At 35.4% G+C, this 16,824-nt stretch overlaps 1 protein-coding gene across 1 annotated transcript; it reads right to left on the reverse strand.

Moving 5' to 3' along the window:
* Positions 1-8,812: 8,812 nt before the first annotated feature.
* On the reverse strand, positions 8,813-16,254 carry LOC133336240 (uncharacterized). Its single transcript, XM_061544522.1, has 2 exons — positions 16,231-16,254; positions 8,813-9,493 (listed from the first exon to the last, which is right to left on the reverse strand). Exons 1-2 carry the CDS (start codon positions 16,252-16,254, stop codon positions 8,813-8,815), a joined length of 705 nt encoding a protein of 234 aa, XP_061400506.1.
* Between the last annotated feature and the right edge of the window lie 570 nt (positions 16,255-16,824).

Below are 16,824 nucleotides of genomic sequence, written 5' to 3' on the forward strand. Positions count from 1 at the left end.
GCGATTATAAGGGAATTTATTTAGTTGATTCGTTAATGTTATAATTTGTAATAAAAGTGTTAAATCGAAATATTTGTTATTTTTTAGAGGGTGATGAAATGGGTGGCCTAACGTGAAAAGGCTATAAGTCCACTTTTTCGAGAAATTGAGATTTTGATACAGACATGTTCAATAAGTAAAAATGCATCGATTTAATTAAAACCAGTAAGGAAAGTAGTAAAGTCGGACGGGGCCGACTATATGATACCCTTCACCACTATGGGTATATTAAACAGGACTATAACATAAAGTTGGATGAAATAAAAGTGATATTTATCTAAATGTGAATCTACCTAGATCTATCCATAAAGTATGTCAATCGACTTCAAACAAATATAAATAGGTCATCCGTTGGGCTATGTCTGCACTTCTAAAAAACGCAACTACGTAATTCTATGCTCAATTTTGTAAGTTGTGCAAAATTTGATGTCAATCTGACTAACATGAAGAGTTTGATGCTCAATTTACTTGAAATCGGGCGAAAATATATATGGAAGCTCTATCCAAATATTGAGCGATTTCAAACAAACTTGTCACAGGTTAGGTTATACTAATTTCAGAACGTTTTGTTCCTATTGGTTCCTTAGTACGTCAATTACTTAAAATCAATCTAAGGGAGCTATATCTAAATCTGGACCGATTTTCTCCAAACTTGGCATACATCACTCTAGGCTTAATTCAGCACGTTATACCAAATTTCGTGCAAATCAAAAGATATATAGGGACTTTGGGGCACCATTTACATGAAATCGGACGAAACTATATATGGGAGCTATATCTAAATCTAGACCGATTTTCTCCACACTTGGCAGAGATCACTCTAGGCTCAATTAAGTACGTTATGCCAAATTTCGTGCAAATCGAAGGATATATAGGGACTTTGGTGCACCATTTACATGAAATCGGACGAAACTATATATGGGAGCTATATCTAAATCTTGACCTATTTTCACGAAACTTGGCAGACATCATTCTAGACTCAATTCAGTACGTTATGCCAAAATTCGTGCAAATCGAAAGATATTTAGCGACTTTGGTGGACCATTTACATCAAATCGGACGAAACTATATATGGGAGCTATATCTAAATCTGGACCGATTTTCTCCACACTTGGCATACATCACTCTAGGCTTAATTCAGTACGTTATGCCAAATTTCGTGCAAATCAAAATATATATAGGTACTTTGGGCACCATTTACATGAAATCGGACAAAACTATATATGGGAGCTATATCTAAATCTGGACCGATTTTCTCCAAACTTGGCATACATCACTCTAGGCTTAATTCAGCACGTTATACCAAATTTCGTGAAAATCGAAAGATATATAGGGACTTTGGGGCACCATTTACATGAAATCGGACGAAACTATATATGGGAGCTATATCAAAATCTGGACCAATTTTCTCCAAATTTGGCATACATCACTCTAGGCTTAATTCAGCACGTTATACCAAATTTCGTGCAAATCAAAAGATATATAGGGACTTTGGGGCACCATTTACATGAAATCGGACGAAACTATATATGGGAGCTATATCTAAATCTGGACCGATTTTCATGAAACTTGGCAGACATCATTCTAGACCTAAATGATTAGGCTGTACCAAATTTCGTGCAAATCGAAAGATATATAGGGACCGTTTTCATTAAATCGGTTAAATATATATATGGGAGCTATATCTAAATCTGAACCGATTTTTCCCAATTTCAATAGGGTTCATCCTTGGCCCGAATAAGTGACCTATGCCAAATTTCATCCAATTCGGATCATAAATGCGACCTGTACTTTGTTTACAATTTAACATGGACAGACAGACGGACAGACGGACGGACATGCATAAATCGACTTAGAAAGTGATTCTATGCATATTCTCAAAAGGAACCATGTGCCTACCTCGTTTCCTCTTGCCTGTTACAAACATATGCACAAAGACATAATACCCTGTACCACAGTGTGGTGAAGGGTATAAAAAGGGGGTTATATGGGGCCTACCCCTAAAATGGGGTGAATATTAATAATTTTTGGTAGGGAGATTTGTTACCATATACGACTACAAAATACCAAATTACAGCAAATTCGCGTGAAAAACGCGCTCAAGAACCCCGAAATACCGAATATTGGGGAGTACCCTTATATGGGGGCTATCAGAAGAAAGGACCTATGTTTATAATTTTTGATGGGGAGATTTGCTACCCAATAAGAACTCAAAGTACCAAATTTCAGCGAAGTCGGTTGAAAAACCCACTCAAGAACTTCAAAATACCGAAAATTGGGGGTACACTTATATGGGTTCTATCAGAAAAAGTGGACCGATGTTTACAATTTTTTGTGTAGATATTTAACACTAAATAAGAACCCAATGTACCAAATTTCAGCGAATTCGGTTGACAAACGCGCTCAATATCCCCAAAATACCGAAAATTGGGGGGTACCCTTATATGGGGGCTATCCGAAAATATGGATTCGGTTGAAAAACGCACTCAAGAACTTCAAAATACCGAAAATTGGGCGGTACCCATATATGGGAGCTATGCCTAAACGTGGACCGATATATCCCATCTTCGAACTTGACCTGCCTGCAGACAAAAGACGACTCTATGCAAAATTTTGGCGATCTATCTCAATTCATTTAGACGCTAGAGTGATTACAACAGACGGACAGGCGGACATGCTTAAATCGTCATAGAATTTTATGCTGATCAAGAATATATATACTTTACAGGGTCGGAAATGATTATTTCGATGCGTTACAAACGGAAAAACAAAACTAATATACCCTCCATACTATGGTGGAGGGTATAATAATCGACAATTATATTATTTGTTGCTGTTTGGTAGTGAGCGTATAGGTAGTGAACGTATAGGTACGTATAGGTCCAATTTATCACATGTCACTGGCTGCTTTTTGTCTCCCCAGTAAAAGTGTAAACTATTGATTTATTGCCTTACATGTGAAGCCATACTACAAGAATCTACTCGATTTTACTATTTTCTTCGATATCATAGAGGAAAATTCGTTATCGTAGTAAAAAGTAGTAGATTCTTGCAGTACGGAAACAGACCAAAAGTTTTACCCTTGGAAGTAATAGATCCGATTTTGTTTTTTTAAAGGTCCCAGCCGGATGATTTAATTTGTCTCTAAATGAGCATGTGGGATTTTAATTACATTTTTTGGCATTTCAATTGTCGGTCTGAAATTCCGAAACTATCAAAACTCGACATTTGCAAATAATCAAGATAGTTTCTTCATGTCACGCCCTCCGCCTAAATGTTGCATATAGAATGCATGGGGGCCACTGAGAACCAAAAAATATTTTTTCTCGTGTTATCCTACACCATCGTTAGCTATTGAATAGTTCTACGACTTTTAAGGATTTATAACGGAAATTCGTTCACAAATTGAGAGCTTTTCCGTTTTCGTACTATATTCTATAAAATGCATGCTAAGAACCATTGCAAATAAAAGTGATGAATAAATAAAAATTGAGTGATATAATTCTTAAACGTTATAGAATTTGAACGACCAGGATTAAAAAATCACATCATCATATTGTTTTACAAATTTCGTGTTAAAAAATGTCCAATAACCCTGATCATACTGTAAATGGGAGGATGACCGTAATATAGGGGTCGCACTGAAACGGGGACCAATGTTAACCCTTTCAGTGTCAAAAAATTTTTTTTGTCGGAATAAAAATCTTAAATTTTGTACTTAAAATCATATGAAGGCACATAGTTTACAAAAAAAGCAATTCTTATTTTAACCCCCGGACAGTTTGGTCTGTCTTTCAGCAAAAACAAAGACATCAATTGTAACTGTACATAGGATATCCGAAAAATTGCAAAGGAAGAGAGTAATTTTAAATGTCGAATATATTCGACAAAAACACATTGGTAAATAAATTTTGGTAACCCAAAATATCAAAGTACAGCCGATTCGGTTGAAAAATGTTTTAACAATACTCAAAATACGAGGTAACGTTACATTAGAGCTACCGTAAAAAGTGGACCAATATTGACCATTTTTGGTAGGGAGATTCTCCACCCATTAAAACCCCCAAAAAAAACATTACAGCAAAATTGGTTAAAAGACTTGTCCATAATTTCCAATATACTGACATTTTTATTGTATCGTTTTTTGGGGGCTACACTGAAAAGTGGTTCAATAATGATAATTTTTGATACAGACATTTAATACCTAATGATAACCCAAAATATCAGCCAATTCGGTTCTAAACGTGTTCAAAATAGAGAAAATTTGGAGGTACCGTTATATGGGGGATATGCCTACACGTCGACTGATATAGCTCTGGCACTTCTGTGCAAATTTTTGGACAGCTAGCTCAGTTTCTGCAGATGCTAGAGTTATTACAACAGACTGATGGACATGGCTAGATCGCCTTAGAATTTTACACTAATCAAGAATACACATATACTTCATGGGGTCGGAAACGATTATTTTGAAAAAAAACATGGATGGAGGGTGTAAAAATTGGTAAAAATATGCTGAAGCCAACAATTTTTTTGTCTTTTGCTAATTTATCACTAAAATACACCATTTACAGACCTTTGCTCAACGACTGAATTGAAGAACACCATATTGGCAAAATAGTTCTAATGTACGATTTTTCGATATTTCCACCGCATTCAACTAAGCCGGATGCTGACATTGAAGCTAGTTGAAGCCCTAAACTTATTATAGGATCGTAGGACTCGTGGTTTCACTTCGATTGATGTATATCTCAAGAACATTTTTATAAAAAACCTATTTATTGGGTTGAACCCCGCGTGATTTTAATTTTTTTTACGTGCTGAATCTACTGCGCCCAATAAAACTACTACGACCAATAAAACTGCGGTCAAAAGTACTTTGAAAGTAGAAACCATAGCTGCAAATACATAATTTGAGATTTCCGCGCTTTATTTGTATATAAAGATAAACATTTATAAGCCATATTCCTGAGTAAATGCATCATAAAATATTGGGATTCTTGATGGATATGAGCATATGAGATTTAAAAGCTTTCAAAATATTCACCCTTTGTAGGGGAGATACTAAAAGGAGTGGACTAATGAGTCCCATCTTCCAACATTATACAGGTTTCGATAAAATATTAGGGTTTACAGAGTTTGGTTGAAATCGGATATTCATATTATAAAATTAATTTTCATCAAAATATGGACCATTTTGTGGGGTAGCTTGATTTAAGTTTGGAAGAAATTTTACGATGTGAAAAGTTTGAAGGAAATCGGTTACTCCCTTCGAGAGTTATCTTGCACATCAGCCAGCCTGACAGACACGTAGACGGACCGGCGGATATTAGTAAATGAGTCCAATTTGTCCGAAACTGATTTGGTCCAAAGAACCATGGAGTATAAAACCAATATTTCGATGAGTCACATTTTTGCCGTATCAAAAATTATTATTATCTATGCATCAAAAATTATAGAAAAGTCGAGTACCTAAATATATTTCGAAATTCAATTGCCCCCAGGGCCGATATGGTTGCCAATTCCTCAAATTCAACTTGCTTTCAAATGTATGGCTTACAAAATTTTATTTCCCGCTCCCCAGAATACATATAAGAATGAGTTTGCGAGACGTGGGTTTGGAATTTGTTAATGTTAGATTTTTTGATATGAGTGTTTGAATCCGTTCCGTTAAAAACCTATCGAGGTCTACCCAAAGCGAAACAGATGACTTGTCTTTAACACTTTGCTCCCACAATGTTTGTGCAATTTTCGGAAGCCTTTAAAGGCAAATAAAAACTAAGAACGGATCCCAATTATCCGTACGAACGTCGTAAATGGACATTGTAAACAAACAACCCAAACTTGTTTCAACTGGAAGTACCGGAAGAGCGAATAATATTTTAAACTGATTATGAATCAACAAACAAGGATTATCATATGTGGCTTTCAACGCGTTCCACGCCAGACCAAAACTGCGGTTCGTTAAGGGGAATTTAGAAACAATATAGCGAGCTTTCCCTTTAGTACTTCGTGTCAAATGACAAAGACGCTCAATATCACTTAATCGAGAATTGTTATATAGACCACGCTAAAAAAGATATCTAAAGGTTGCCCACGAAAGAAAATCGGAGTCGAAGACATCCGTATCGCAAGGAGGCAACGCTAGACTATGGACAATGTCTAAATTTTCTGCCTCAATATTGAAACTCTAATTACCTCTAGGATTCCCAATAGCTGCTATTGGGGAGCTAGCGGCCTTATTACCCACATTCCTAATAGTGTGAGTAGACGAGTTCGTTTTATTTAATCAGTATCGCTAGCCTGGACTTCCTTAGAAGGTGCAGACTGTGTCTGGACTTTTTGAGGAATATCAGACGGATCCTGATTTACTACAACGTTTTCTTGCCGAAGTTTGTGCAAGGCCCGGATTATCATTGGTAGGCAGTCCATACACATGTCATAAATGAATGACCTCCTGTTTCGATTCTACAGACTCGATATCTTCCTGACACGAACCCTCAGACGATTCTAAAAAATCCCATATATATTTTCGTCCGATTTTTTATACCCTTCACCACACTGTGGTACAGGGTATTATGTCTTTGTGCATATGTTTGTAACAGGCAGAAATAATCGAGATAGACCCATGGTTCCTTTTGAGGAGATGCATAGAATCACTTTCTGAGTCGATTTATGCACGTCCGTCTGTCCGTCCGTCCGTCTGTCCGTCCGTCCATGTATTTTTGTTAACAAAGTATACAGGTCGCATTTATGATCCGATTTGGATGAAATTTGGCACAGGTCACTTAATTGGCCCAAGGACGAACCCTATTGAAATTGGAGAAAATCGGTCCACGTTTAGGCATAGCTCCCATATAAGGTTACCCCAAAATTTTCGGTATTTTGAGGTTCTTGAGCTCGTTTTTTACTGAATTCGATGAAATTTGGTACTTTGAGTTCTTATTGTGTAGCAAATCTCTCTGCTAAAAATTATAAATAAAGGCCCATTTTTTCGGATAGCCCCCATATAAGATTACCCCCAATTTTCGGTATTTTGGGGATTTTGATCACATTTTCCGACCGAATTCCCTGAAATTTGATACTTTGTGTTGTTATTGGGTAGCAAATCTCCCTAACAAAAAATTATAAATAAAGGTCCATTTTTTCGGATAGCCCCCATATAAGTGTACCCCCAAATTTTCGGTATTTTGAGGTTCTTGAGCGCGTTTTTTAACTGAATTCGCTGAAATTTGGTACTTTGAGTTCTTATTGGGTAGCAAATCTCCCTACCAAACATTATAAATAAAGGTCCATTTTTTCGGATAGCCCCCATATAAGATTACCCCAAATTTTCGTCATTTTGAGGTTCTTGAGCGCGTTTTTAAACTGAATTCGCTGAAATTTGGTACTTTGAGTTCTTATTGGGTAGCAAATCTCCCTACCAAACATTATAAATAAAGGTAAATTTTTTCGGAAAGCCCCCGTATAAGGGTACCCCCACTTTTCGGTATTTTCGGGTTCTTGGGCTCGTTTTATGACTGAATTCTCTGAAATTTTGTACATTGGGTTGTTATTGGGTACCAAATTACTCCACTAAAAATTATAAATATAGGTCCAGTTTTTATGGTAGTCCCCATATAACGGTACCCCCAACATTTTTGGTATTTTTGGGGTTCTGATCGTATTTTTCGACCAAATTGACTGTAATTTAGTACGTCGAGTTCTTATTAGGTAGCACATCTCTCCACTATAAATTATAAATATTGGTCAATTTTTTCTTGTAGCCCCCAAGTTTTGAGGTTCTTTTTTCCTGTACAGGGTATTATGTCTTTGTAAATATGTTAGTAACAGGCAAAAGAAACGAGACAGACACATGGTTCTTTTTGAGAATATGCAGAAAATCACTTTTTGAGTCGATTTAAGCACGAAGTTTGGCACAGCGTAACAAATTAGGTCTAGAATGATGTGTGTTAAGTTTCCTGAAAATCGGTTCAGATTTATATATAGTTTTATATATCTTTCCAAATGAACAATTTAGTATCGGTTGCAGAATGACGTGTTTATGGTTCCAATTTCATTTTACTGGTCCTTTAAAAATGCGACTTCTGTTAGGCTTCATCTGTTGAATATACTCAAAGTGGTGAAGGGTATCATATAGTCGGCCCCGTCCAACTTTTCTACTTTCCTTACTGGTTTATAAATAGTGTATGAAAGTCCATACATTTCTTTCGATTTGCACAAAATTTAGCATAGCGTACTGAATTGAGTCCAGAATGATTTGTTTCTTGAAAATCGGTTCAGATTTAGACCGATTGCATGTCGATTATCCTCTAAAGATAGTATGTCTGTTCTATCGACAAGACATTGCATGTATGAGCATCTCCTGTATGTGGTGAAGGATATCATATAGTCGGGCCCGTCCGACCTTACTAGTTTTGTTGTTTTACCATCAAAGAACCTAGCAAATTACGCCTAATACGCTGTTTACGGGGGCTATAGCAACAGGTAGACTTAAATTGAAATCTGTCTGTAAAGGTTTTTTGCTTCTTTTAAAAACCCGGAATGATACATTACAACCAACCACTTCGGTTGGAAACTGTGGCTAAATCCTTCAAAATACCGAACATTAGGGGGAACATTTATATGGGGGAAAGGCTTGAAAATATGAACCTCTACGGGAAAATTTTCTCCATAGTCAAACACATTTTTTTGTAATTTTTTTCTATTTTTTTTTAACACTTTTTATTATAACATTAACGATTCAAACTAAATGAACTCTTTGTTAATCGGACGCTTAGGCACGTTGTCTGTAGACAACACGACGCACGGTCTTGTAATGATAACCATCAATTTCGGGTTTCAAAAATTCCTTGGGTTCAACAATGGGCCCATAAATGTCACTGGGTTTAGCAATATGATCGGGTTTCAAAAATTCCTTGGGTTCAACAATGGGTCCATAAATGTCCTTGGGTTTAGCAATATGATCGGGTTTCAAGAATTCCTTGGCTTCAACAATGGGTCCATAAATGCCCTTGTCTTCAGCAATATGCTTACCAAAGGGTTCAACAATGGGTCCATAAGTGCCCTCGAGTTCAGAAATGGGTTTAAAAGTGTGCTTACCAAAGGGTTCAACAATGGGTCCATAAGTGCCCTCGAGTTCAGAAATGGGTTTAAAAGTGCGCTTACCAAAGGGTTCAACAATGGGTTTTACAATGCGACCTAGTGCGGGTGGGACATAAGTCTGAGGTTGGAAAACTTTAGGTGTTGACACATATGTGGTAACGGGAGCAACTGGAGCTGGAACTACTTTAGTTGTAACGCGAGCTTGTGCGGGTAGTACATAAGTCTTCTTTTCGAAAGCTTTAGGTGGTGACACATATGTGGTAACTGGGGCTGGGCGTTCATAGGTGTAGCCCAATTCGGAAACATCAGCATAGGCGCAAGCCACAAAAGCCAAAGCGACAAAAAGGAATTTCTGTAGCGGGAAATAAAAATAGTTTCAGTTAAAAAATCTCAGATCTATATATTCCAATATTTAGCCTTTCTTACCATTTTGTTAAGATGATTTCAAGTCCAACAGCAGACTGTGCTCTTCCCTAACAAACGATGAACTTTTATAGGTAAATTTTTGTTAACCTAAAATTTAATGCTTTATTTACGATTTTCATTTGATACTTTCATTTACATTGGAATTGTGTGTTCTATTTCTTTGATTGACATTATCATCTTCGTAGAACATAAAATTTATGTTATGTTGTTGTTGTTGGTGTTTTTTTGCCATGAATATTTAAGCCAACAATAAACTCAATGGACCAGTAAGTTTGCCAAAATCCAATCCAATATTGATTTACATTTTATTATTTTTATGGTTATGGATATTCGAAAAAATGGAGCGAAAAAAGTCAAACCAAGTTTTTTCTTCAGACTTCAGACGATTATTTAAATCTTTCGTTGATTTATTCCGTTTAATATGTTTTTTTTGTTTTTTGCTTCAAATAGGCTTTGCGTATTTTCTTTTGTTATTCTTAATTTATTCCTAAGTGTTATTTTTTGTTAGGCCGAAGATTTGATTGTTTTTAATACCTCAAGACAATTTGTTGGCTAAAAGTTGTCCGTTGGCAAGGAAAGTACGGAGATTTTCTTTGGCTAGAATTTCACCAAATAACAATTGTTGATTTTTTTATCAATTAATATCAAAATTAAAAAAAATCTTAAAAAATAAATAATTTTTTAAATATTTAAATTTTTTTAAATATTTAAAAAATTACAATCTATTATTCCGCTATTGAATAAATTACTAATTTTCGTGTATTTTATTGCTTTGTTAAAATCTGTGATTTTAGTTTATGGCTTTTTAAGGTTAGCCACAATTTGCCAAATAAGCCGAACAAAAACCTGCGAATCCATGTTATTTCCATAAATTAATAACCCATTCGGGGATTTTTTTTTTACTAATACAAAAGATTTGCTTTAAAATATATTCAGTACGAGGGTAGATTAGAATACCAAATTGTCTCGTTATCTTTATAGAATGTATTATTCAAAATAGTTACAATGTATTATTCAATATAACATTCTATTTATACCCTACACCACACTGTGGTACAGGGAGGGTATTGCGCCTTTGTGCATATGTTTGTAACAGGCAAAAGGAAACGAGATAGACACATGGTTCCTTTTGAGAATATGCATAGAATCAATTTCAGAGTTGCATGTCCGACTGTCTGCCCGTGCGTCCGTTTGTCCATGTATTCTTGTGAACAAATTACAGATCGCATGTATTACCCGATTAAGATGAAATTTGGTACAGCTCACTTATTTGGCTAAAGGACGAACCCTATTGAAATTGGAGAAAATCGGTTCAGATTTAGATATATAGATATATATTTTAGATATATATTTAGATATATATATTTAGATATATATTTAGATATATATATATATTTAGATATATATTTAGATATATTTTCGTTCGATTTTATCTACATGGTGTACCAAACACCCAATATTTGTCCGATTGAAACAAAATTTTGTACAGCGTACTAAATTAGGTCCGTATTGATGTATACGAAGTTTTTGTGGAAATCGGTTCAGATAGAGATATAGCTCCCATTTATACTTTCGTCCGTTTTTATGTAAATGGTGCACCAAACTGACCAGGATTGTTCGATTGATACAAAATTTTGCACAGCGTATTAGAATAAGTCTTTATTGATGTATACGAAGTTTTTGTGGAAGTCGGTTTAGATTCAGATATAGCTCCCATATATATTTTCGACCGATTTTATTTACATAAAGTTTTTGTGGAAGTCGGTTTAGATTCAGATATAGCTCCCATATATAGATTCGTCTGATTTTATGTGAATGGTGTACCAAACACCCACGGATTGTCCGATCGATACAAAATTTTGCACAGCGTAGGTCCAGTTTGATGTCCGTGAAGTTATGTTAAAATCGGTTCTGGTTAAGATATAGCTCTCACGTATAGCTTCGTCCAATTTTAAGTAAATGGTGCACCAAACTCCCAATGATTTTCCGATTCAAACAAAAGTTTGCACAGCGTACTGACCTAAGTTCAGTTTGATATCCGCGAAGTTTTGCTAAAATCGGTGCAGATTTAGACATAGCTCTCGTATATAGTTTCGTCCGATTTTAAGTAAATGGTGCACCAAACTCCCAAGGATTTTCCGATTCAAACCAAAGTTTGCAGAGCGTACTGAAATGGGTCCACATTGATGTATGCGAATTATTGGGAAATCGGTTGAGGTTTAGATATAGCTCCCATATATAGTTTCGTCCGATTTTATCTAAATTGTGCACCAAACCACATATATTTTTCCGATAAAGAGATATTTTGCACAGCGAACTTAAGTAAGTCTATGTACGGAGTTATGTCCAGATAGATGTATGCGAAGTTTTGTTGAAATCGGATCAGATTTAGATTTACATAAAATCGGACGGAATATCGGATCGGATATGGGAATATTTTCGTCTGATTTTATGTAAATGGTGCACCCATGTTTATTCGATATATAATATTTTTTTTTTGTAAATGGTGCAGCATACGTCTTTTCCCTATACACGAGGTAAAATTGTGGTCAGCGCGCTGTGCTGTAGCATACCAATCGTTTATGCCACGGTTGCTCCACATTCATTATTTTGCTCGATTTCATACAAGTGGTACACAAAAGAATCCGAATGTATATTGTATATATTAGCATGTCTTGTATGTATCCAAAGTGGTGAAAGATGTCATAAAGTCGGCCCTGTCGGACTTTTGAGCTTTCGTTACTGTTTTTTTTTTTTAATTTGGATATTTATCATCTACGGCGAAATTACACATAAATACTACATTGTAGTATTTCACTATAGGTCTTCAAACACAAGAAATCGCTAACTATAGTAAATATTTTTAGGAGGAAGTTGCCAAGAGGAAAAATATCATTTACTATATTTTACTATAGGTCTCCAAACAAATGAAATCAAAAACTATAATTAATATAAATAAAATTATGCATATAATGTGTAATTTAAATAAAATTATATTTTCCTTGTTAAAATTTGGATATTTTTCAACTGAGACCACATTATACAGAAATTTAGACATTCTCCACTAAATTTCACTATAGGTCTCCAAACAAATGAAATCAATAACTAAAATAAATATTAATTAAATTATGGCTACAATGTGGTGTCAATCGGCCTAGTAGTGAGTATTTAGTGGGCAACTTACTTAATATCGGAAAAAAATATATATGGGAGCTATATCTAAATCTGAGCCGATTTTCAGTGTACTGAAAATTTTGGGAATTTAATGGACCATTTAGATAATTTAATGGACCATTTAGATAAAATCGGACGAAAAAATATACATGGGAGGACAAATATTTGGAGTTTGGTGCGCCATTACGATAAAGTCGGACAAACAAAAAAAAAACAGTAAGGAACAGTAAGGAAAGTAGTAAAGTGGGACTGGGCCACTTTGGGTATATTGTACATATGTATCCTAACAATTGCATGTCTATGTTCCCTTTTTCTCCAACCTATCCTTACTTTAATTTCATTCGAGCAGATTTAGAGCCGCCTGCGTAACATGGGGAAAATTTATGGAAAATGATTTATAGCAAAATTAATACACGCTATTCGGGACGCCGCGTTGTTAAAAATATAATCTATATGTGGAAGCTATATCTAAATCTGAACCGATTTTCACGAGAATTAACACACATCTCTCTAGGCTTAATTCAGTACGCTATGCCAAATTTGGTGCAAATCGAAGGATATAAAGGGACTTTGGTGCACCATTTACATAAAATCGGACGAAAATATATATGGGAGATATGTCGAAATATAAACCGATTTTCCCGAAACTCACCACTCATCATTCTAGACTCAATTCAATACGCTATGCCAAATTTCGTACAAATCGAAGGACATGAAGGGACTTTGGTACACTACTTACCTAAAATCGGACGAAAATGTATATGAGAGCTATATCTAAACCTAAACCGATTTTCACGAGAATTAACACACATCTCTCTAGACTTAATTCAGTACGCTATGCCAAATTTCGTGCAAATCGAAGGATATAAAGGGACTTTGGTGCACTGCTTACCTGAAATCGGACGAAAATATATATGGGAGCTTTATCTAAATCTGAACCGATATCCACGAAGTATAACATCGTTTTAGACTTAATTCAGTACGCTGTGCCAAATTTCGTGCAAATCGAAGGATATATAGGGGCGTTGATGCATCATTTACATAAAATCGGACGAACATATATATGGGAGCTATATAGAAATCTCGACCGATTTTCCCGAAACTCAGCACTCATCATTCTAGACTCAATTTAGCACGCTAAGCCAAATTTTGTGCAAATCGAAGCATATAAAGGGACTTTGGGGCACTATTTACCTAAAATCGGACGAAAATATATATGGGAGCTATATCTAAATCTGAACCGATTTTCACAAAACTCGTGCAAATCGAAGTATATATAAAGGTTTTGGTACACCATTTACCTTAAATCGGAAGAAAATATATATGGGAGCTATATTCAAAACTGAACCGATTTTCATGAAACTTAACACACATCATTCTATACCTATTTCATTACGCTGTGGCAAATTTCGTGCAAATCGAAAGATATATAAGGACTTTGGTACACCATTTTCCTTAAATCGGACGAAATATATATGGGAGCTATATCCAAATATGAACCGATTTTCAGGAAACTTGACACACATCATTGTAGACCTATTTCATTACGCTGTGCCAAATTTCGTACGAATCGAAAGATATATAGGGACTTTGGTACACCAATTACCTTAAATCGGACGAAATATATATGGGAGCTATATACAAATCTGAACCGATTTTCACGAAGCTTTGCACACATCATTCTAGACCTAATTCATTACGCTGTACCAAATTTCGTGCAAATCGAAAGATATATAGGGACCGTTTACATTAAATCGGACGAAAATATATATGGGAGCTATATCTAAATCGTCCTTGAGCCAAATAAGTGACCTATGCCAAATTTCATCCAATTCGGATGATAAATGCGACCTGTACTTTGTTTACAATTTAACATCGACAGACAGACGGACGGACATGCATAAATCGACTCAGAAAGTAATTCTATGCATATTCTCAAAAGGAACCATGTGTCTATCTCGTTTCCTTTTGCCTGTTAAAAAACATATGCACAAAGACATAATACACAGTACTACATAGTGGTGAAGGGTATAATATATATATATATATATATGGGACTTACGCTGTATAAAATTTTGTCTCAATCGGACAAATATTGGTGTACCATTTACCTAAGTCTATATATGGGAGCTATAACTAAATCTGAACCATCCAAATCGGATCATAAATGCGGTGACGCACATGCATAAATCGACTCAAAAAGTAATTCTATGCATATTCTCAAAAGGGACCATGTGTCTATCTCGTTTCCTTATGCCAGTTACAAACATATGCACAAACACATAATACCCTATACCACAGTGAAGTGAGGGGTATAAACATAATCTGTATTACAAATCAAGTCTTCTGTTTTTAGAAAAAATATATTTTTATTATATTAGCGTGGGCTTTGCATTTGACTTCTCAGATTCGTTTTTACTCGACGTATTGTAGAACAACTTCTTTCAGCTGATGCTGAGGTAACCAGTATCGTTATTAAGATTTGTAACAATAGATGTATATATGGAAATTGATTTCACTGTGTGGTATGTTCTGTTTCTACTTCCTGTTTACAATTTCGAAAATCGTGTTCATAAAATTTTATGATTTCTTAAAAATCTTTATATAATTTTATAATTCGTGATGGCACTACATTTGATAATGTTTTAACAATTTTGTTCATTTTCTGCTATATATACACAATAAGTTCGTCCAATAATGTAGTTCTATAAAAGTTCGAACCCATTACATTTGACGTGTACTTTTGCCCACCAACCCTTCTTGTTGTTATAACTTCCATGTATATTTTGGGGAACTCCTCGTCACTAATTTTACAACTCTGTAATGACAATTTACTGCAATATGTTAATATTAATTTCAGTATGTTGGCTGGTTATTTGGGATACCATTTGAATTTGGTTTTTGCAAAATATTCAGTCTGAATTCCAGTTTGTTGTAGTTTTTAAAGCCGTTATTTATTAGTGGGGAAAGTATAGGATTGTCCGTCAAGGGGTAATGCGGGGAAGACTATAGCTTCGGATCTCGCCACTGATCTTCATCAGTCCCACGAAGTCAGGCATCAACGAACTTCTCAGTGAGGTGGAATCGCTGGTAAAGTAAGTTCTTCGATGTGTTACAAGATCTAACACCCACTACTTATTTCTTTAGCAATTAATCCAAAGTAAATCTTACCATTTTCTCATATTTCTACCAACGATTGTACTATCTCTTCTATAGATTTCTTAAATATTTGTACGCTATCATGCGCTCAACCCATTGTATTTCTCAATATGGATGCAGTCGTTTGAAAGATTTATTTGCTTCTCGAAAAATTCTACATAAAATAGCAGAGCTTTTTGGAGATCTTCAAAAGAATGAGCAAATTTCCGTAATTTGAGAAAATATTGTTCGAATTTCTCGAATCGAACGTAAATTTAAAATGTGAGAGGAACTGTACAATGTATACAGGGAATTTTGATTTAATTATGACCTGCACTCCATTATAATTACCTGACATGTTAGACGCGCCGTCATATCCTTGACCTGTCAAAGATGTTGGATTCGAACCCAACCTGGCTATTGTGTTTATTATGACGGTTGATAACTCTTTTCCTCTTAATCCTTCTGCTTGATAGCTGCTCCTTTTCGGAAATTTCGAAGTTTCATCCGCTAAACCGAAAAGAATTCAGGACGTTTTACTTCGTCAACATTAGACTTCTGGATGTATTCTCCAATTATTTCTATTAACTCGTTCTGTATTGTGGAACTCAGGTATGTTGCATTTTTGGGTGTAGTCTCCATCCGCTCTATAGCACAAAATCGCTTTCAAAGTTCCTGCATTCGGTTTATATACGTCTACGTATGTCTGGTCTAATCACTCTAGCCTCTACAAGAATTGAGATAGATCACCAAAATTTTGCATAGAGTCGTATACAACCAGGTTTAGGCGAAGCTCCCATATAAGGATACCCAACTTAATGTTGGTTTTTTGGGGTTTTTAGCGTGCTGTGATTTGGTACATTGGGTTCTTATAGGGTATAACATTTCTCCACTAAAAATTATAAATATAGGACCACTTTTTCTGATAGCCCCCATATAAAGGTA

The sequence above is a fragment of the Musca vetustissima genome, unplaced genomic scaffold, assembly GCF_032173495.1.
Source record: "Musca vetustissima isolate MV318-11 ecotype Yass unplaced genomic scaffold, APGP_CSIRO_Mvet_v1 utg83397, whole genome shotgun sequence".
In the NCBI taxonomy this organism is placed as follows: Eukaryota; Metazoa; Arthropoda; class Insecta; order Diptera; family Muscidae; genus Musca; species Musca vetustissima.